The sequence below is a fragment of the Dryobates pubescens genome, chromosome 7, assembly GCF_014839835.1.
Source record: "Dryobates pubescens isolate bDryPub1 chromosome 7, bDryPub1.pri, whole genome shotgun sequence".
Lineage (NCBI taxonomy): Eukaryota > Metazoa > Chordata > Aves > Piciformes > Picidae > Dryobates > Dryobates pubescens.
Genome location: NC_071618.1, coordinates 45,471,492 through 45,494,975, shown reverse-complemented (window position 1 = coordinate 45,494,975; position 23,484 = coordinate 45,471,492). Strand labels below are relative to the sequence as shown.

Genomic DNA, 23,484 nt, shown 5'->3' with positions numbered 1-23,484 from the left:
TCAAGCAGACACCATTTTTCCATTGCCATTCCTCAATTCATATTGAATCTGCTTTGGAGTATAGCATCAGTTTGCCACAGAAACTGTTTACTGTTCTGTGTAGATACCAATACCCCACAGGAACACCCTACAGAACACATGTAAGGTGACAAAGCCAAGTTCCCCTTGAGAATAATCTAGAATTAAAGTATGTCTAGAAATTCAAGTATGGTGTGTTTGCTGCTGTTTCTGCCTAATGGTGCACTTGCATTTTTCTGTTGGGAAGATGCTTGTCTTAATCTGTATCTTGCTGTGGAAGGTGTAGCAGTCACCTACCAACCTCTCAGCTGTGGCTTCAGAGCATAGAAGCTGGAGAGCAGCAAGGACAGCTGCTTTGATGCATTGTGGCATTTGCAGTACTGTGGTTGGTTGGGTTTTTATATCTGGTTGGATGAGACCTCAAGGATCATTCAGTCTAACCCTTGACCTAGCAATGAAGGGTCAACACTAAGCCATGTCCCTGAGCACCACGTCCTCACACCGCTTGAACACCTCCAGAGACGGCAACTCCACCATTGCACTGGGCAGACCATTCCAGTGTTTGATAACCCTTTCAGTGAAGAAGGGTTTCCTAGTATCTAGCCTAATTTCACACTGGTTAGGAACAGCAATAGCAGAAGAATCTTCCTTCACAGCCCTGCACTGAACTGCTGAGATTTGGATTTACTATTATGACTCTCTAAGCCTCTTTCTGTCTGAAAAAGACATTTAGATGTTGGGCAGACTGGGATAAGTAGTTCTCAGGCACCTTCCCCTGTATTTAAGTCCTCAGTTCTGTTGGCACTACAGGTCAGTGGTAGAATTCATGTAAGACAGATTCCTGTCAAAAAAATGGAAATACTTTTGCTGTCATTTTTCTGTCTCCAAAGTCTGTTTCCAAGTGGTTATAAAGCTTAATGCAGCTGATAATGTGATACTAAAGTGGAAGGTCTTGGGCAGTCATACCTGTTACCTATTGTCTAGCTAACAATACGTTGTTCACTGAGTCACAGAATCAACCAGGTTGGAAGAGACCTCCAAGATCATCAAATCCAACCAATCACCCAACCCTAAGACCATTGAAGTACCTTCTGTCAGCTGAATAATTTCCTCAGTATAGAGGAAGTGCACCTGACTGAGGAAAGGAAAATGCAACTTAAGAAATGATCTAATGAATGCAATAAGATTGTCACCTGAAAATCAAGCCTCAAGTTTAAGTCAGCCCTGTTATGATAGAAGGAGCATTTTTCCTGCCATTCTTACACAGAAGGTGGGTGTGTGAGAGGCCCACATGCATGTAGTGCCATTTAAGGTTTATGCAGTATTCATGTAAGTATAATGGCCCCACACTTGCAATAGCCGGACAGGAATTCTTGTACTCTAACTTGGCAGTGTAGAACTAAGAGAGGTGATACTCTCTCTGAAGGACAGTGTGGCAGAATGGTTATCACCCCTTTTCATGGAATCTTTTTTCTGTAACAGATTTGCAGAGTAACAAAACAAAAATCCAGCATATTTTGGAATTATACTAAAAAGTTTGTGCAAAGCTTTAGTTACCCTGTACTTAATATCTGCTTAATGACACAGTTACATTAATTGTTCTCAAAGTCATGACTGAGTCTCTCAACTAATAGGGAGAACTGTTCCCTGCAATTTTGTTTGTCAGTTTTCAACTGCCAAAATAATTTAAGGTATCTCACCCTGTCATGTTCCCCCCCTCCAGATTATTTGATTGATCTTAATTTTGTTTTCAGTGGTATTGTAGGAAACAGTGCAGCCACACTCTTAACAACAATTGAAGAAATGCATTTGTTGAGCAAGAAAATATTCTTCAATAGCCTGAGTCTTCATGCAAGTAAACTAATGGACAAGGTTTGTTTCAAAATCATGCAGTTTTCATGTTTAAAAACACACTTTCGTTTCCCTTTGTTTTGTCTTTCTAGTAAAATTATTAAACAAGCAGCACTTTGTATGTCAACTGTCCCTGAAACTGAAGCTTGGTAGTGTCAACATTTTAGCTATGGGGCTACATCAGAAACTTCCTGTCTGTGTTTTAATTCTCCTAGCAGTTTTGTTTTTGTCACCATAGAGCTAAAATACTCTTGTTAGCAGCATTTGTTTGTACAACAGTCTGTATTTTAAATCTATGAGAAGCAAAGGAACTTGGAAGATTTTCTGGATACAATATATAGAAGTCAGCTAATTAAGGTAGATAATTTCTATTAATGCATTATTAGATTAATACTTAATTACTTATATGCCTAATTCCTTTCTTGAAGTTATGAATTATATGAAGTAAGTGCAGTAAGAACAGATTTGGGCTTTTCTGTCTTGTATAAAAATGGTTTCAACCACATGAACCTTGCTGCTCTGAGAAGCAGAATGTGCTATTCTTCATACCCTAGAAAACTGTACCTCAGTCACCAGCTCTTCCCTAGTATTTTTTCCTCTCGTGTGATTGCTTTGAAGTACATTTCAGTGAACTTCCCATTGTTCAGTAACTGATGCAGAGCTTTTCTCAGATTCCCCTTACTTATTTCATGTTGCAGCTGGTGGGTTTCCCCCTTACTTCACCTGTTTAAAATCTTAGGTAAAGTCAAAGCAAATTGTTAGGCTACATGTCCCTGTCCATTTCTTAGGGATCTGATCTTCATCCAGCATCCCTTTCTGAGATCTAATGAGTAGAGGGGGCCTAAAAAGCCAGAAGCTGCTATTGCACAACCCCAGAGTTTGTATTACTGCCAGCTCTCACAGTATTGCTTTTTTCCAGCTGAAAAACTAGAGAGTTTAATGGTGAAAAACAAACAACAGAGTTTTGTAAGTGAGTTTATAAATTATTTGTATTTAACCTACAGGATAAATGCAAAAAATGCCTATAGTTACACAGACAATAATTTGTGCCAAATGTTTTAGTCCACCAGCCATTCAGTGGCATTCTCTGAGTTCAGTGAGCGATGGTCTGTGGTCTCCAAAGTAGTTTTCTCATTCAGCACAGCTTGCATCTGGTCTCAATTTCCTGTCTTTCTGCAAGGCCTGAGGAATGACTTCCTCAAAGGAGCAGTTGTTCCTCCTCTTCTTCCCTTCTGTAAATGCCAGCGACTCCTTTCAGTGGTTTTACTTGTTAATTGGGTTACTCCTTAGTTGCTGCCACCCACAGTCCCTGCTGCTGAAGGCCACTCAGTGCTTTTTTTGTGGAGTCTTTCCATTTGCAGGCGGTGTCGTCAGAGCAGCAGCTCCTCTGCTACTCATGCTTCTTCACAGAGCAGTTACAGGCACGCTAGTAAAACACACAGTGGACAGGGACAATAGGAATTCACTGGCTATGCATGAACCCCTCAAAGCATTTTCTTTCCTAATAAGGAAGCTAAAATAAAAAAGGCATGTACTTCTTTCTTTTATGAAGAGAAATCAGTGATTCAGCAAAAATATATGACTGCTCTTTACTCACAAAGAATGCACAGGCAAGGGAGCACTGAAAGTAAGAGATTTTCTTGGCTGGAACCTGTAAGACAGCTCTCTGTTCACTTCTGTTGTATTTAGCTCTGTTGTTTTCACCCACCTGGGTCTTACCTCTGTACTCACACAGAATCTGGCATCATTCTTCCACTCACAACTCACAGTCTTTGTACTCTTGTTTTGGGTGATATGCTGTTTCCAGTTTGGAGACACATAGGATTCAGATGGAGAAGAAGGAGTGATAAGGGAATTGTGATGCCCTGGTTCATTGTGTGTGTTACTTGTATTGGCACTATGGGAAGGTTGTGTAATCCTCTCTGCCCTCTTAGTTCCCCCTCCCGCAGCCCCTAGCCTGATGTAATTGGCTCTAGATTGCTGCCATGGTTTTATTAAGAAGTCAAATTTGGGTTTATTTGCATTAAATGAGGGCAGTGATTGCACTGCCACCTTCAGTGGTGTTTTATTGCAAGCTATGAACGGCCTGCCCAGCCTGCCATGTAACATAAAAGGTTGATCATGCTGCTCTTTCTCATAAACACATGCCATACATTGACTCTGAAACAGTCCCAGCTTTACATGGCATATATTCCCTGTGATGATCATGCCTCAGGATATAACTGAGGTCAAAAGCTTAAAGATACTCAGAAGAGGATTAGATACCTGACTAACAAAGGCATCTGCAATTACTTAATCTCTGTGTTTCAGTAGTTAAAACCAAAGTGACTATGGTGGAGAAGGAATCCTACTGTATTGGTGTATAGTCCTAGAAACAGAGTTTTAGAGAAGCCTGTGCAGTACCTCACATTATTACCCTTTGTGAGTGGCTGCTGGATTGATAGACTGATGTCTTCTTTCCATATGACTGAACATAGTTTTGCTTCACAAACAATACAAACTTAGTAAGCTGAATTGCACTCAGAGAAACTTGACTTTTTATTTTCTCATGAATCTATTCCTTTATTGTGTGTCAGTACCCAGATAACCAGCTTTTATGCCTTTGAGCAGCGAGTGGCACCATGCTCGTACATGTTGAGGAATGTCAGGGTTGGTTTTCACAAGCCTTTCTCTTCCTGTGTTCAAACCAAAATGGTGTATATATCACTAGCAGCATTCTCTGCACATCCCAACCTTTTCACCAGCATTTGCTAGCTGTATGTGCTGCAACTGCTTCTAGAACATTGTATTTTCAGAGGAGCTTAAAGCCCTGCAGAGCAGAGCCTTTGTGCCTGTGTGATTGGAAAGGCTTTGTTGCTGCTGCTGTTATGCACAGAGAGAATACTCACTTGTAAAATTAGTAAATTACTTTTCATTGTGACAGTCTGGAAATCATGTTTCCCTATCTCTGCTTATATTCTGCATCTTGAGGCACTGATGAGCCTGTTTCAAAGAATATCACCCTGCCATTATTTGATTGAAAGAGGATTCTTAAGGCATTTTCATTAACTGTGGAAATAGATTAAAATGCAAGTAGTGTGTTCTTATATATAAAAAAATAAAATCCTATGAACTTAGGCACCTGTTTTGTTTAGATCATTGGAAGGTGGTGAATATAGCATGTGAATGTTACACCATTTTAATGATGTTTTCCCCCCATACCATCAGTTACTGCTGATAAGATACCAAGCAAGAAATTCTGGATGGAAATCGGCTCTACAATTTTTACTTAATTTAAAGGGAATCGAAGTATTTTCTTCATTGCTCTTTGTAGCTATAGAAGCCTTCCTCTGAATTACCAATGAATTGGTAACTTGACAGGAGTCTCTTTAGCCCTGTGCAAGTTCTCTTGTGCTGCGGTATGGGGACAGCTGTCTAGACACACTGGTGTGTTCCTGTGTCTTGCTGCGGTGTGCTTTTTACTATCTGTAGTCACACAGCTAGCTGGGAAGTAGTTTTTAAGACAAAGCATGTTTCATTAAGTATGCTAACTCCTCAAGGTCCCTTCCTTTGGATGCTGATGAATGACAGGATGGTAATTTGACTCTGATGTCCTCATCACCACAGACAATTGAATTCCCTGGGTTGTTGACTGTGCTGAGTTGAGCGTTGCTGTCAAACCGCCTGGAATGTTAATTTCTGAAGTGCAGTGGGAAACTGAGGCTTCAGGCTGTTCTTTCTAGGACAAGAAAATAACTTCCTCTTCACATCTATTTTTGAAAGAGTCCCACATTACATAAGTATCACAAGCACAGAGCTGTGTGGAAACTTAAAGGCAGTCTTGGATCAGGATTCTCCTGATGGTTGTCAAGCCATCAGCGTGAATGATGCAGGGAAATCCCTGGTTACCTCAGCGTACTTCACTGGTTTGCTTAGAAGCACTTTCCTACGAGCAATTTTCTTCATTACTTGAGAAGATTTCAAGCATCCTGGCTGTAATCTGAAAAGAAGGTAGTCAGCAGTTCTCACAGCTTCAGACTCTTCAGTCTGAGAAGCCCCTTTGATGGTGTTCTCACACACACTTCTCAGGCAGCTCTTTGTGATCAGAAGTCTGTGTAACAGAAACATTGAGCACGCTGCCTGGAAGTGAGTTCCTTGTTATCAAAGAAAGGCAGTACATAAGGGAGCCTCTTTGGCTCCAGTACTCCCTGAAACCTGTCATGAGCAGCTTTGGGATTGCTTTGGGATTGTTATTCCTTAATGCCACTCTTTTTAATGTATGCAAATTGGATGCTTTGAGTGGATTATCAGTTGAGTTTATCAATGGGAGAGGAATGAAAACATTTCATGGGAAAAACTGTTAAGTTTTTCTTCATAGTTTGATTCCTGTAATAAGGAAACCACATATGGGGCAGATCTAATGAAACTGGTTGATGTTGTGATCTAAATGCTGTTGTGGTTTTGAATAGATCCATGTAAACAAAGCAAAGCTAGCAAGAACTTCTGTTGCCTTTTCCTCAAGACCTGCCTCATACCTGAAAAGTGTCCCATTAGACACTCAACTTTGGTAATCTCTGTCAGATCCTAATAGGGCTGACAAGAGATTAGGACAGCTTCTCTGAAGCTTCTCTGATAGATACACCCTCAAGCTTCTTAGACTGCTGTTGTTTCCCTGTAGTGAATATTGTCTGATTTGTAGAATGAATTTCTGTAGTTGATACTAACCAGTTACACCTGATGGGATGAAACATCCAGATATCTGTTTACAAGGTTCCAGGTCTGCAGTGTGTTCATCTCTGCCCCTTGCCAATGAGGATTTTTAAAGACTATTAAAAGCTTATTAGGTCCTTGGAAAAGCCACTCTTGCTTGTCACTCTAAGCAGTGCCTTCTCTGAGGAGTTCTGTGATTAAAATTACCTTTTGGTTTGTTTGATACCAGTATCACAGAATTGCAGAATGGGTGAGTTCACCAGGGACCTGTAGAGACCATCTATCCAACCATCTTTCTCAGTGTCAGGTTACTCAAGACTGGTTCCAGTTGAGTTTTTAATGTCTCCAAACCCCCACATTCCACAGCCTCAGTGTACAGCTGTCTCCTGTGTTTGGCCAGCCTCACAGTAAAACATGGTTTTCCTGTGTTTCAATCTGTACCCATTGCCTCTTGGCCTGTCTGTCACTGCGCATCACTGAGCGGAGCCTGTCTCCTCCTTCTTTATCTGTAAAATCCCCTGTGAGCCTTCTGTTCTCCAGGCTGAACACAACCTCTCCATCTCCAGGAGATGCTCCAGTCCCTTCAGGAACTTTGTGTCCCGTGGCTCAACTTGCTTCAGTAGGTCCATGTCTTTCTATGCTGTTAACTTTCTAGTGTTCAAGGAGGACAGTCTGTGACCTCGTGTGATTGCTGCCTATAGAGTACTTCCAGGATTTGCAGCTGTGTGTCTGACAAAGCTACTCTCCTTAGTAACTGCTCTAGTCCTTAACAGAATTAGCCATGTTTAATAGGAGCAAAAATGGCACTTTTTTCCCCCATTTAACCTTCTTTTAAATGAGTAAGAGAAACAGCATCCACGCACTGTCTTCTTGAGTCTTAATACTGCCTTTTCTTTTTCCTGTATGCTCCTTTAGTGTTTCTTAAGTACTTCAAGACCTTCTTTGAGCTACTTGGTCTCCTAGAGAAGCCAGCTCTGGATTGTTGGATATTTGGAGGAAGATGGCTGGCTTAGTAATTACTCCCCACAGGCTGATGTGCAGAAATTTAAATGAAAAGACAACTTTTTATGTTAAAGTTATGTACAACTTCCAGTGTCCATTGTGATGTTAGGGGAAGCAGTTTTCAGATTTGATACTTGGAGAGTTTCTTCTTGTTTTCTTTGAAAGGCTAACAGCTGGTTGGCCTTACTTCTGCATGGCTGAGCTGCTGGTTGTGACTGGTTAGACAGTACTGTATCAGAGTATGTTTTAATGCTGTTAGTTGGCTCCTGCCTGGTTTGCATCTGAAACAGGTACTTCAAGAGTGGAATTCAGCCTGTGTTTCAGATCTACTTTGTCTGGAAATGGAATGGATTGTAATAATCTCCTAGTGCATGTAAAATGTTCAGGCTTTTGTTTTCTTTAATTAGAGCAGCACATTTAGCTCTGACAGATTGGTCAGTTCTTCTATGAATTAATGTGTTTTAAGATTTCCCTTTTCATTCTGAAAGAAACCCAAAGATGTTCTTGTGCAAAAAGTTAGGATTTTCGAAGTGCAAATAGCAGTGCTTTATTTCTGCTTCCACTCACTGATAATTCTGCCTCTGTTGCAGTAGTCAGGTATTTCAAGCTAGCACAAGCAGAACATAACAATGTAAACCTTCTTGCATTGCTCTGTTTTCCGATTCCATAATGTTGTTCCTTGCTCCTATCTGCAAGACAGTGGACTTTAGAAGAACAGATTAACTCAGAGATGAAGCTAATTGGGAGGCTTCTGACCATCATCTACTTCAGGAAGCAAAAGTTCTGTGCAAAGAAGCCTGAAATTATCATTGCCATGATCTATGTGTGTGATGGAAGTAAAAACCCATCCAACTCTAGTCTCAAATTAATGCCAAAATATCCCTGAACACGGTCCAGTTCAGGTCTGAGAACACTGTGTTCAGGGCACAATCAATACCCCTAATAATAACAAGAAGAAACAAGAATAAAGTCACTCAGTGCTGTAAACTTCAGTCAACTTTACTGCTCATCTCTACTGACCAAGTGCCTCTTTCTGAATTACTGTTACTTCCTTGCTAAAATATATCTTTTATTCTTTTAAGACTGCTCAGGCTGAACAGCAACTGTTCTCTGAACCTATTCCATTTAGTTTTCCCTTAGTTCCTTGAATTCGGTCTAGTGCCTCCTGAAAGAGCAGAGGAGCACTTTGTATTCAGAAGGATGCATAAAGGTCATGTTTGGTAGCACGGTGGGGACATGTAGCTTATCTGAAATGTTTCAGAACACACATGGTGTGAAAGGTAGGCTGAGCTTCAGGGAGCACGTTGTTTCTTCTGTCTCCGGTGGCATGTACCTTGGGTACAGATTCATTTCCTGAAGGCTCTGTAATGTTCCACTCTGAAAATGCCTCTTAGGCACTCCTTGGTTTCTTTGGCCAGCAGCCTCTGCACCTTTCCTGCTTCCTTTAATCCCTTGGAGTCTCAAACATTCACATTATTGTGAAGCTTATTCTGTGTTGTTGCTCTCTCCTTACTCCCACACGATCCACCCAGATCTCTGCTCACCCTTGCATAAGCAGGAGACGGGAGGGAGGGAAGAGGATTGCTGGCAAAAGGAAACGAGGCCAGCAGCCTGGGTTGTAGCAAGGCTTTTCGGGCAGCGGGAAGCCAGTCTGAGGCTGCATCAAAGACAAGAAGATGGAACTGCATTTGGAATGGAGCCTGAGGAATGTGGGTTGGGGAAAGAGATGTGCTGGGTTTATATTGTATATATTGTAATTGGCACGACAGGGGCAGTGCAGCCTTGTCAAGGAGATGACTTTGTTCAGCTGTAGCAGTGTGCCCCCAGGATCCTGGAGCTGTGCCCGTGCTAGATTCTGGAGCATTTGCAGGAGGTGGTGCTCAAAGTGAACACAGCAGTGATGCCCATAATGTGTTCATGCATTGTCACCTAATCTAGCAAATGGAAATTTTTACTACTAGGGTTTTTTAATGTGGTTTTCCAGAGAAATCAGTTGTTTGTCACAGAATGGTGTGGTTGTGTTGAAAGTTGGAACAGGCTGATTTGTCCAGTGTCAAAGTCTCTCTCTGCATGGTTTGATTGCTAGCATGTGTGCTAACAGATTGGATGATGTAAATGAAATCTTTTAAAAGCCCACAAACAGATGATTTTGTTCTTCAGGTTGAACTCCCACCTCCTGATCTTGGCCCAAGCTCTGCGCTAAATCAGACACTTAACTTGCTGCGAGAGGTTCTGGCATCTCATGACTCATCTGTTGTCCCACTGGATGCCCGTCAGGCTGACTTTGTGCAGGTATAAGAATGTTTGATTGCTCTGAAGGGGGAGGAGGGAAAAGTGTGAGTAAATTGGTCCCAGTACACAAAAGGTGGGTGAAACATTAATCTTCTTTGGTCCCATTTTGGAGCTTTCTTCCAAAGCTGAGTTTGTAATGTGAATAAGATGGTGACTAACAAAGTGGATAATTACAGTACGGTATGGAGTGCTGCTCTTAACACAGTATCTAAATTCTGTTATCCAATTACTACTCCATTAAGTAAATACACCCTCAAGATTGCACAATTATCAATTATCTAATGTAGGTTAATCTTCCTCCTGCTAGGTTAGAATCTGTTCTCTGGTTTTTGTACATTTCTCTTCACTATGGTAGCTGATCGCCTGCTGACAAAAACAGTAGAAAACTGCTTTCACAGTAGGAGACTCTCTCTTTATTCTACTTGGAGGAATAAATACTTGATAGAATGAGCTTAGAAGCCTCATGTGACGTGATTTCCTCCTTTCCCTCTTACTCTTTTCTATGTATTTTCTATTTTAGGTTTTGTCTTGTGTGCTTGATCCGTTGTTACAGATGTGTACTATGTCTGCTAGTAATTTGGGCACAGCTGATATGGCAACCTTCATGGTGAATTCCCTTTACATGATGAAGACTACTTTGGCTCTCTTTGAATTCACTGACAAACGTCTGGAAATGTTACAGTTTCAGGTAAGCTTTGACAGTGCCACAAGCAAATGACCTTCTTGCTGAATTTGTGCAGTCTGTAAGTTGTGAAGCCAGGGTGTATGTCTTTGATAACACGGGGTCTAGGCCAGTTCTAAGTCAAGGGAGCCGGATAAGAAGGGTTCTGTCGTTCACAATAAGCACCATGGCAGGTGTCAGAGCTTCTCTTCTTTTAAACAGACAAAAACCAGAAGATGTGCTGTGGTTGGGTTTAGGTGCAGATACATCTAGCAGGGAATGTGTTCATTGTCCTAATCATTCCAATGCTTACCTGCAAACTGTGGGAGGAAGCCCAGTCAGATGGCTGATTCTATTCCATCATACAGTTAATACTCATCATCTGCTTTGATACTGTGGTACAGCTGAAGTTACTACAGAAGTCCTGCATTCTGCCTTTCTTTTCTCATCTGTTTGGCTTCACCTAACGTGCCAGGGTAGCACATACCTGGTACCATTTTGAAATGGAAATGTCCTTTATAAACTGTGGGCTTAGGGAAACTCAGACACTGCCCATTTACAGTTTTGCTACATGAACATCTCTGTGATCTATCTGAGAAGAGCTTTTGGAGCTGAAGAGCTTGAAAAAACCTGTCACAACTTCTTATTTGAAAGCACCAATGAAGATTGGCTGTGAGCCTTTATTTTGTGCTTCCTACTCCTCATTAGAATTTCCAGCACCTTTTAGCTCTCACCAAACTGTCTAGGGTGTTTCTAATTTCCATTATCAGAACTGCTTTTTCATAGTAGCTGTTGCAGCTGCTTTATTCCCCAAATAAGCAGTGGAAATGAAGGTTATGCATTTAATACAATTTATTTTCTTCAAACGTTTTACAAATACAGGAACAGACTGAAAAAACACCTGAAAGATTATACATAAGTAGGTTATTAAAGTGGAGTTAGAATGGCATATTTAATATGAGAGACATTTTTCAAGGGAAAAATAACCTGAGACAGTTGAGCTCTTCAAATTGAAATATTAAAGTTTCCCTTCTGACTTAAAATGGTTTTTCTAAGCAATTTTAGGGAGTAAAGAAAACTCTTAAAATATCACATACCGAAGTCTTATATTCTGAAGAGTTTGGAGTATTGCAGCTACTTGCTTTTCTGTAGGGTTAGAAGAAAAACAAATGTGAGGTAGTTGTCTGTAAAAATGAAGTAATAGTGTGTTTATATACATATATATACTGGTGCTGGCCTCTTCTCACAGGCAATCAGGGATAGAACAAGAGGGGATGGCCTCAAGCTGCGCCTGGGTAGGTTTAGACTGGACATGAGGAAAATTTGTTTTCACAGAAGGAGTGGTCAGGCATTGGGATGTGCTGCCCAGGGAGCTGGTGGAGTCACAGCCCTGGAGGTGTTCAGAGGTTGTTTGGATGTGGTGCTTGGGAACATGGTGTAGGGGTGAGCCTTACAGAGTAGGGTCATGGGTTGGACTTGATGATCCTGAGGGCCTTGTCCAACCTGGGTGTTGCTGTGACTCTGTGAGATTTCCAAGGCTACTCACATCATAAAGGGATTGCTGCTGCTGTGACTGGTTCTGTTGATTAGGTTTCTCTGCTAAGTGATGATTATACTAAGAATGTAGAATATGTTTGGCCCTCTTTATTATAATTATAAAATGATATATAATATAAGCATGCAGATAATTATATATGCATAATATATAAACTTATAATTACAAAAAGATAATTAAAGCAAAGTTGCTAGCAGCAGTTCATTGTCTTTCAGGTAACTTTCATTTCACATACCATGTTTATCAGTGTTGAGTTTAAAATCACTGCTGGCTATCATCTAGTTTTGGTTTATTTAACTTGTTCAAGATTGTCTCTCTTGTTCACAATAAAACTTTTGTGTTATTGTCAATATCTGCACTAAGAGTTGGATAATTTTTAATCACATTTTCAAAGAATTCAGCAAAATAAGAGGATGCAACAGTTTTCATAAGGGGAGATCTGCTGTTCTTAATTTTTGATGCTGTTCAATTTGCAAATAAAAACTAGGTTCTTCTGTTAGTGAGACACGAAAGGAATATCAATCTTTTTATTAGGGAGTCTATAATGTGGAAGACAAATGGGTAAGGCAGATATGCTCTGTGTGTGTTCATGTCTTCCTTGTTTGTTGATACTTGCCTTCTTAAATCCTTCGTTTATTATTGGTATTTCCAGCATTTATCCTCAGATCTTGATTTATTTAACATTCTCATGCACATTCTATAACATCCTGTGCTTAAAATTTCAGATTGAAGCTCATTTAGATACACTTATAAATGAGCAAGCTTCCTACGTGTTAACAAGAGCTGGTCTGAGTTACATATACAACTCTCTTCAGCAGCACAAGCCGGAACAGGTGAGCTCCTATCATGTGCACATTGAAGAGGTACTGCACACTTGCCACTGATCTTGTTGCAAGTTTAGCTTCTTCTTTAGGCAAAAATACAGTGCTGCCTGCTGATTTTTCACGTGGGAGCAGGACTGTTAGACCAGGGCAGCTTGCAAGCACGCAAGATTTCCCCTGCAGTGCATGTTCAGCAAGCCTAGCAGGTTGGATACGCAGCGGTCCTGCGCAGCTTGTCTGTGCAGCACCAGCAGGCTCCATGCACCACAGATGCCCCTTACCTTCTGAAAGTCACTCGGTAGGTAATTCAGTATGCCTCAGAAAGTGTCAGAGTCAAGCTGCCTCTATAAAATAGAAACCTGGGTTTGTATACTGCCTCCATGACATCTAGAACATGATGGACATGATGCACGCAGTGTTCAGGGTTCTTCCGTTGCACAGCACAGCCAGAGCAGATACTTTGGAGGTGGCAGAGCATTAACTCCTTTTTCCTTCTGTGAAAATTTGGCTCATACTCACAATGTCTTGTGAACAGTTGTTAAGTGTGAAGTATTAATACAGCCCCTTTCCCTCCAGCTATGCCTGTGGCCTTTTGTGAAGATGAAGAACAGGCAGGTCCTGTAGAAAGCAGAACTCTGGAGAGCTTTAGGTTGTTTCTCCAGCCAATAATTTTACGTAAAGTGCCCAAATTCAACAGATATTTATGTGTGAAGTTGAATAAATAAATGTATAAATAATCTGATTAATAATTCAGCTTGGTTTCCTGTTCAGGAACCTGTCTCCTGTTCTACAACCAATTTCAAATTGACCAGGGCAGATTGCTGATGGACTGTAGCAATTTTCATTTCTATCTGTCCAGCTGCCTGGCTGCAGAGGTGATGTCACAGGATTTGCTTGGGGGTTAGGCATTATGCATACATTGTAATGCCATACCAGCACAGATGGTGTTGGATGATAGGTTGGACACGATGATCTTGAAGGTCTCTTCCAACCTGGTCTATTCTATTCTATTCTATTCTATTCTATTCTATTCTATTCTATTCTATTCTATTCTATTCTATTCTATTCTATTCTATTCTATTCACTGGGAATGAGGCTTGAATTCCACATTGTCTCAAAAGAGATGAATAGAGGGAAGTTGTCCTCTTGTAATTCTGGAACAGTTTGCAGTTCACTTTTTATCCTAGACTTTGTGGAAGGCTTTTTTGGAGGCTTATCATGTAGTGATGAAGAAGGAAGACATATTAAGAAATCAGTGTTCAGAGTTTTTAATTTAAGAGAGAGGTAGGCTGCAAATGAACTGTTAACAGCTTTTCAGTATTGATGCAGTGGCTCAAACATTTCTGACCCTGTAGCAGGATCAGATAACAATTTAATACTGATCTGATTACAGAATTTATTATTTCTTCTCTTCTTCAATATGCTAGTATGACCTTTTTTTCACCTGCTTTCACTGCTGATTCTTAGGGTCCTCTTTCAAATCTGCCAAGCATGGATTCTGTGTCCCTGAAGGTTGCAATGGTAAGCTTTGTACAGTTTGATGCTGTGGTGGTGGTACTGTGACATGGGAAGGAATGCTGTTAAACATGTGATGTAGTAAATGTTCATCTAACCACTCATACTCCTGAAGAGCAGCTAAATTGTGTGTCTAGGAATACTTCATTCATAGCAACTCAATCACTTGAAGTAATAAATACATAAATTATTTATGAATGGGGAGTAATAGAATATTAGTTTCCAAGCCTTAAGAGGCAAAACTTCACTTAATAGAATGCTATCCCATGACTCATCTCAAATTGCTAAAAGCAAATACTTAGCTCTAATTAGCTTTAATCCCCAAAGTTGTTTGGGATGTTTTTTGCCTGTATGCTTTGAAATACAGGTTCTGCTGTCATCTGTAAATGTAGTCCTAAGGCTTTGATTTTATGCAAAGAATTCAGGCAAACTCAGAAGCTGGGTGCTGGGCATATGTCACAGGGACCTTTTTTATTAGGTTGAAAGCTACAGTATATTCCAAAACAAATTACCAGCTGATACACTTCTCATGGACTTTGGGAATGCTATTTTGCATAGAGATAGCAGTATCAGAGTTCAGTAGCAATAATATATGATCTGTCACTCTTCTTGCTTAGCCAAGTTTAGCCTCATTCTGAAAGTTTAACTGTACATAAGGCCTACTCACCCAGCTGCACACGGATAATCTCATGGAAAAGGGTCTTTTGAAAAGATTTTCTTCTGAAAGACAGGTCCTTTAAAATGTGTATTGAATGCCTCCTACTTGCCTTAGTGTAGCCTGTGCTCCTCTAGCCAAGATTCAAACCAGTGAGTACCAAGCTGGCTGAATGAACAGAGCTCAGAAAGAGAGCACTCGGTGGTGTGCTGAGATCAGCATGCGTTCTTGGCAGTACTGGGCCCCTTGCTCTTTAACATCTTTATTGATGATCTGGACGAGGGCATCGAGTCCATCATCAGTAAATTTGCTGACGACACCAAGCTGGGGGCAGGAGTTGATCTGCTGGAGGGTAGAGAGGCTCTGCAGAGGGACCTCGACAGGCTGGGCAGATGGGCAGAGTCCAATGGCATGAGATTTAACACATCCAAGTGCCGGGTTCTGCACATTGGCCACAGCAACCCCATGCAGAGCTACAGGCTGGGGTCAGAGTGGCTGGAAAGCAGTCAGGCTGAGAGGGACCTGGGGGTGCTGGTCGACGGTAGACTGAACATGAGCCTGCAGTGTGCCCAGGCAGCTAAGAGGGCCAATGGCATCCTGGCCTGCATCAGGAACAGTGTGGCCAGCAGGAGCAGGGAGGTCATTCTGCCCCTGTACACTGCACTGGTTAGGCCGCACCTCGAGTACTGTGTCCAGTTCTGGGCCCCTCAGTTTAGGAAGGATGTTGACTTGCTGGAACGAGTCCAGAGAAGAGCAACAAAGTTGGTGAGGGGTTTGGAACATAAGCCCTACGAGGAGAGGCTGAGGGAGCTGGGGTTGCTTAGCCTGGAGAAGAGGAGACTGAGGGGTGACCTTATTACTCTCTACAACTACCTGAAGGGAGGTTGTAGACAGACGGATGTTGGTCTCTTCTCCCAGGCAAGCAGTACCAGAACAAGAGGACACAGTCTCAGGCTGCGCCAGGGGAGATACAGGCTGGATGTTAGAAAAAAGTTCTATACAGAAAGAGTGATTGCACATTGGAATGGGCTGCCTGGGGAGGTGGTGGAGTCACCATCACTGGAGGTTTTTAGGAGAAGACTTGACGGGGTACTTGGTGCTGTGGGTTAGTTGCTTGGGCGGAGTTGGATTGGTTGATGGGTTGGACGCGATGATCTTGAAGGTCTCTTCCAACCTGGTTTATTCTATGTATTCTATGTATTCTATGTATTCTTTATCATGGGCTGGTGGAATTTAAAGGAATGAGGAATTTAAAGACTGCAGCTTGGGGACCATCTCTTTAAATTATACATAAGTAACTGTGTTGTCTATGGCAGTGTATAATAATTTCACATGGTTAGAGAAGAATCCCAACTGTTTTATTGTCTACCTTCTTTTGTTTAGTATCTGCTTGTGTGAACGCAGGGAATGGAACCCAGTATGCTGAAATTGAAACCACATGAAGCCCATCTATCAGCCTAATGTGTTGGCTTCCCAGGATTTAAACCATTGTAGAGGGAGTACTTGCAGGCAAATTCACTGTCTTCCAACCTAACCTGAAAAATTTTCGGGTCACAGCCTTTTAAGTTCTTCCAACCTGGTTTATTCTATTCTATTGTGTACATGCTTGGTGATGCTGTGGTGGTGAAGTCCATAGCCCTCTCAGCTGAAACTCCCTTGTTTCCAAATGAGGGCAGATAACCCTGAAAAGTTAATTTGTGACAACTGTGAAGGACTTCATGAGTCATTTGTATCCAATTTGTATTTGTTTCCCTCCAAACTATGAGAATCAAAGCTGATTTTTCACTATATATTATGTGGAGGAGGAGAAGTAGGCTTAGAAGCACTTCAGAGAGCCTGAACTAGATCCCCTGCACGTGTTTTTACCAGTTTAAGTGCTCATTAGATTGTTATGCAGCGACTCCTTGTCAAAAGGTGAAAAGAGACATGCAACATGTCTAACTTGGACAGGCTAGGTGTGATCACAGGAAGTTCCACCTCAGGATGAGGAAAGACTTCTTTACTGTAAGGCTGCCCAGAGAGATCATGGAGTTTCCTTCTCTAGAAACTTTCTAGACCCGTCTGGGTGTGTTACTGTGTGGCTTGCCCTAGGTGATCCTGCTTGGGCAGGGGGCTCGGACTCGACAGTCTCTGGAGGCTTCTTCCAACCCCTACCATTTGATGATTCTGATCTTCAGTGGTGCATGCATACATGCACTAGCTGCACATGAAACTTAGATGGGTGATTATGGCAGCTGGATTCTATTATTTGTCCCTCTACCTGTACTCCTCAGAGTCAGAAACTTACCATTTTGGTGACAGGGCTGCTAAATTAGACACTTGGTTTTGGCTGTTAAGTTCTACCTTAAACATTTGTAGGCTCTATCTTAAATATATAAAAAGAGGCAATTTTATCAAGTAGGAAGGTGGCATTTGAATGTAAACACTTTCAAGACATCTGTGTTGTTGCCTATTTTCACATAACAGGAAATTGTTAATCTGTTGGTCTCATGTGTTCTTCCCCACCTCAGGCTCAGTTTGACCGATACCTCTCTGCTCCAGACAGTCTGCTAATGTCCCAGCTGAATTTCCTACTGAGTGCCACTGTGAAGTAAGTAGCTGTCCTGGCTGCAGCCAAGACAGCCAGGTGACCCAGCCAGCAGGGTATTCCACACCACACTGATGCTATGTAAGGGGAGGGCTGGCGGGGCAGAGTGCGTGCCCTGAGCGGGTGACTGGCCGTGGTGTGGCACCCAGCGTGGTGGGACAGGCTCAGGTGGATGGGATGTGCCACCGTGGTCAGTACTGTGTTTTGTATCACTTGCTTTGTACAGGATTGCATTGGCATTGTTGTTCTCCTGACTGTTCTCTTCAAACTCTTGTGTCATCCCATGGGGTTTTGTCTCCTGACTTCCCTTTGCATCACACCAGAGGGTGTGGGCTGGCATTTGAGTGAGCAGCTGTATGGGGCTCAGCTGCTGGCTGGGCCTGGACCACGACGGCAGCTTACCTCTGAATTTCTGCTGTGCCTGCATAATGATCACAGGGACTGATTTGATCAGATTTTGGTGGAACATGATGAGAATTCAGGTTATCAGCTGTGTTCATATTTGCATTGTCTTTCAGGTCATAATTCAGTTTTGTTCTGACCCTCCTCTGTTTTTCTAGCAAGCAGCAAGGAGTATGTAGCTTTGTAGCTCTCTGAAGTGGTTACTCTTGATTTAACAGACACCATCAGCATTAATTACATTCATCAATTCTGAACACATTCTGCTGTGCCCACAGTTTTTTGTCAATTCAGTTGTAAATTGTTTTAGAACTGTTTCATGAGCATTCCAAAGGCAGATGGAATAATGCAATTCTCCACTCAAGATTTATTTCATCCCCACTGCTCCATCAGGTGTGGATTTCTCAACTTTGTTATCTTCTGCTGTGGAGTTTGGGCATTCTGTCCCATCGAGCACTGTGCTGGGTTTACTTTTCACCCAATGTGGTTGTTTTCAGTGATTTCTGCTTTGAAGTATGGAAGTGAGAACTTTATTATCTCTTCTCTTGTTTTTCAATCCTTACTGTACTCTAAGGCTAGGGAAAGTGCCCTGAATTTCAGTCCAGTTGAATGTGAACCACACTGACACATTCTGTAGTACTTAACCTGAGGGAGTGAAACATTGCACTGATGAGAAGCTTTCACTGGCATTATTTCCCACACTTCTGTGGAGAATGCAGGTTGCAGAACATTCCAAACATTGAGACTGGAACATCACATGTTATGTAATGCAACAGTGTTTGGACTCTTACTACCAATGCCTGTCCTCAGCAGGATTGCACTGCAGCATCTTGCAAGTGTAAGGCTTGCTTGCTGGGAGTTCAGCAATAAACTGTCAGCATCTCCTGCTGTATTGCTCGGGTTCTCCTCATCCAAAGACTTCTGGGTTTGTGCCATATACTTGGTGCATGGCTTGGCATGGGGGATGTTGGTGCTTTCCCCTGGTTCATTGGGTGTCTGCTGGGGTTACTGTTCCCAAAGCTCGGCCAGCAGAGCTGACCCTGTCACGCTCCAGTACAGGGTAGGCCGAGTTGAAACCTCAGTGAAGTGTTGCAGCTCTGGTTTTAGATGTGGATCTGGTAAACCTGGCTTTAGCTCTTGGTGTTTATTTTGTTTTAAAGTGTGTCTGTTTCAAAATCATAATAACAGTGGATGTATTTTGAAGGCCTCCATTTTTTCACTGCTGACACAGCAGCAATTTTTCCAAGGTAGACTTTATGCTACCATAAAGACTTGAGCACAGTAAAATTGCTTTAGCTTTATAAATTCTTCTGTTGGATGAACCCCAAGATAAACTGGTTGCTCTTATCCTTATTCCATTGATAACCCTTTAAAACCTTTCTTAGCACAGTTCAAGCCCAATTCATGTTACCTTGCAGCAGTGGGCAGCTGAGATGTGAGTCTGTGTGAGGATTGCTGTGTCTGTGTGAGGATTGCTGTGTCTGCTGTAGCTCCGCTGGCGTGCAGGGGTTTATCAGTCTGCTATAGCTCAGTGCTACAGGTCAGATTCTGCTCTGAATGGGGAAAATAAAGTCTGTTAGCCACTTAGCATTCCAACATGCAGCCTCAAACACAGGCAACACTTCTGAAATGGCAATGCCTATTGACAGAGGTGCATCTGTGCAGAATCAGGGTCCTAACAGTCAATATTTCCTGTGGTAAATAGCCCCTCACAATTACAAAGTTTCTCAACCCCCAAGCCGAGCATTTAACCAGTACTGCCTGTAGTAGCTGAAATCTTCACATTAGTTTTGCAGACACTTGATGCCAGTTTTGCAGATGTCTTCCTTGAAATCTGTTATTTGTGACCCTCTGTTCCAGCAGTGCTGGACCCCAAGGGTTCATGGTTCTCAACACAGACCAAGTGGTGTTGGTAAGGGACCGGTGTGTCATGTACTCACTGGAAACATCATTTCAGCTTTGCAGTTAAGCAAAACATTCCTTCCAGCCTTTGCCAGGGCATACTCTTGCCCTCCTAATCCCCTTTGGTCATTTAAGAAAGTTTTAAGCCATCTATTTGTTTAAGTGTTGTTGGTTTTGAGAAGATCTCTTCATTTGTGTGGAATCACAGGAAGTGGCTGCTGGCAGTCCTGTTTTTAGAAGGCGCTGCCATTTGTGTTAATGATGAACTGTATCACGTTGTTATGGCAACTGAAACCCTAATGTACTGATTAATGACAGTGGCATGTGATGGGAGGGCTCATTTGATGCTCTTCAATCCTCTGGAATATTTTAATGAACTTTTTTCCTTTTCATTTAACATGATGTGGTGCAATACAGGTAATGTCCTACCAATTCTGTGTGCAGCGCTCTCTTAAGAGATTGCCAGGTTGCAAGAGGTTGGTGACCCCAGGCTGCGTTCAGAAACAGCTGGTTCCATCTGAACACCTTGAATGTATTTCCCTTGCAAGAGTGGTTCTACATTTGCTATTAAAAGACCAGCCTTGCCAGGCCTGCTGGTGGCCTGGTGGTACTGGCAGGTTTGTGTATCAGCAGAGCAGACAGGATAAAATGCAAAGGTTTTGTCCCTTAGGTTTATTTTTTTTCATAACTTCCCTTTCTTCATATTTCCTGAGAAGACAAAATTTGACCTATTTGTCTCTGAGATTTCTCTTAACTTCTCAGTTCCCAAAGGCTAGTAGAATTCAGCCCTGATTTTAGTGGATGCAATCGAGGTGTCTCTGTTCCTTCACTCTATGCTACAGCAAGGCTGAATCTGGATTCGTGGTTACCTTGGTTTCTTCAGCTACTCCTAGTGTACCTCTGAATGGCTTTGGCTGTAAAACAGCTCTAACTACCTTCTCTGATAGATCAAAATGCATGTGCAACTGTAAGCACATCACCATGGTGATTAAACTGCTTCAGTGGGTGATGTAAAATACAATCAAATTAAACTTTTAAGTTAAATTTAACATCCAATCTCTGTGCATTGCTGCTCATTGAGAGCCAGCAAGCAGCAGCATGCAGACTTCTCAGCACTGGTGGTGAAGGGCTGTGGCAAGTTGTAAACCTCTGGCCACTGTCACTTTGAGCTCTTATATTTTGACTGATTAAGGAATCAGGTGTTGCCAAGACAAAGAAGAGCAGAATGTATGTACAAGTGGATGGGGAAAAAGTAAGTTGGCAAAGGCCAGAGGAGGCAGAAGGTAGCTCACTAAGATTATCAGTCTGCTGAAAAAGTAACACATGCAAATTAAATCCTTCTGGGCTTTGTTGATGATTGGAGAAATGAAAAGCTGGTTTCTTGCTTATCAGGATTGTGTATGAGAGGTTATCTGTGTGTGATACAAAGAGATGGAGCAGCCCCCTTTTGTCTTAAGAATTCAGGCTGTTTTCACAGGGAAAGTGCAAGGGCTTTGGAATGTAACTCCCTGATTTTTAATGTGTATTTTTAGCATGCCCCTTCCAGTGTGTGTATGTAATCCAGTTGTGTTCCCTGTGATTTGCAAACCATGGTCTGTGGCTTTGTTTGATTTGTTGTGGTTTTTTTTAGGGAGCAGATAATAAAACAGTCAACAGAGCTGGTCTGCAGAGCTTACAGTGAAGTATATGCAGCTGTGATGGACCCTGCCAATGAATATAAGGATCCAGAAACCATTCTGCACAGATCTCCTCATCAAGTCCAGGCACTCCTGTCATAGTCTTGCATCCCCAGGATTGATCAGAGTCCATAATTATCTATTTGTTGAGTCCTTGCATCGAGTCATTTTGGGTTTGGGTTTGGATGTATAGCTGTAGAGTTAAACTGTGTAGGAATGTGTTTTGTTTAATCTGCTTGTCAGGAATCTACTCTGTCCTGTGCCTTTGAATACCTTCTGTAGGCCAGCAAAATAGAATAGAGATTAAAAATGATGTCCATGTGTGCCTCTCATGGAAATGGACCTTGACAATATGAAGTCCCTTTGGAAAAGGGAGCAGAGGAGGCAGAAGCTTTGCCCTTGCATAATCCTTCCAACTAGACATTGAACCAGTGTCTCTTAGGACCTCACCAGTACTTCCATTTGCTCTTTACTCCTTGTCTCAGCCTGTCATCAGTAAATGCTGGTGAGTGTAATTCTAACAGAACTGATAGCCTTTCATTTCTCAAGCGCAGTGCTTGTACAGCCTACAAATAGTGTCAGAGTATTTGATCTTTGGGCAGAATTTGTGTGCTGGTTTGGAATCCATTGTTGCTGGTTTTGTTCTTTCCTGTGCATACCTTGGAATGTAATGCTTTCAATTAGTTGTACAATTCTGTTGTACTGGAAGAGTTTTGCTTTGTTGCAGTGGTTCTGTAGGAATCTTTCCATCACTTGAAACTTGCAGCTCTCCTAAGGCTGGGACCACTAACACTGTGGGTCAGGAAAATGCAGTATGGCCATGCCTCGGTCACAAGGACTTGGTTTACGTTTTGCTTGAAGTACAGAAAAACTCCGCCTGCTCCGGTGGGTGCAAGCTTCTCTTCAGTTAACAATTCACCACAAGATGTTGTGCTTCACATGTCTGCCATGTTGCTCCTGAAAATTGTAGTTAAGGTCACCTATGGCAGCCACAGGTTGTCCTGGGAGCTGTGCAGGAGAGCCAGGTTGTGTAGTTGTTCTAAGCTGATGTGGAGAAAGCCAGGAGTGAAGGTTTCATTTCTTTCCTTCTCCAGGGCAAACCTGAACCTGCTCTGTGTAGAAACTCTGCAGAGTTAGGGTTTAGGGTACCTTTGCTTCCAGTTGCAGAGGAAAACAGGTAACTGGGACACTTGTTCTCTGTTGGGTCCTACAATCATTCTCTGCAAATTGCTTAAGCAGTCTGTATGGAAAGCCTTGTCACAGGAAAAAATCAGGGAACAGAATGTCGGTAAAAGGCATTGGGGGTGGTTTGGGTTGTTCGGGGGGGAAGGTTGTGGGGCTTATTTTTAATGGTTGGTTGATTAAAGGATAATTTTAGATAACAGTTTTGTTGGAAGCATTTAAGGGTTTGTTGTTTTGGGGTTTTGTCCCCTCTTTGTTGTGGCCTGGGTGCCACAGAGTTACTGGAACCTCCAGACTCACCTTAGCTGTGGCTTATTTACATGCACCAAGGGGCAGATGAGCAGCCATTCATACGGAATAACTTCCAGTTTATTTTTATCACAGTCATACTCCTCATATAAAATGTAGTTAGTTAGTGGCAGCCAAGCCTGCAGCTTAGTGTATGTGTGCCAAAGAGCAGGAAGTAGGCAGGAACAGCAGCAGCACCTTGTAGTCTCTCAGACAATTCATTGCACAAGATGCATGCAGCACGTTCCTTGGTACTGCCGCAGTAAAGCGACAGCTCCTGTTCCGAATGGGCACCCTTGGCTGGGACAACAGGAGAGTGTTTGAAGGTGTAAGTGTCCCTGAGGCCCTTGCATTGGGTGCAAATTCTTCTGTAAAGGCAAGGTAGATTTAG

At 42.2% G+C, this 23,484-nt stretch overlaps 1 protein-coding gene across 1 annotated transcript in view; it reads left to right on the top strand.

The window, feature by feature from the left end:
• Positions 1 to 22,454, top strand: part of COG6 (component of oligomeric golgi complex 6) — a 57,067-nt gene extending 34,613 nt beyond the window's left edge. The window contains exons 13-19 of the mRNA XM_009908676.2: positions 1,773 to 1,890; positions 9,721 to 9,852; positions 10,373 to 10,540; positions 12,794 to 12,901; positions 14,357 to 14,410; positions 17,570 to 17,649; positions 21,578 to 22,454. Of these exons, the coding sequence (XP_009906978.2) occupies positions 1,773 to 1,890; positions 9,721 to 9,852; positions 10,373 to 10,540; positions 12,794 to 12,901; positions 14,357 to 14,410; positions 17,570 to 17,649; positions 21,578 to 21,725 (808 nt within the window). The 3' untranslated portion in view covers positions 21,726 to 22,454. The remainder of the gene's footprint in view (positions 1 to 1,772; positions 1,891 to 9,720; positions 9,853 to 10,372; positions 10,541 to 12,793; positions 12,902 to 14,356; positions 14,411 to 17,569; positions 17,650 to 21,577) is intronic.
• The last annotated feature ends 1,030 nt before the right edge of the window (positions 22,455 to 23,484 follow it).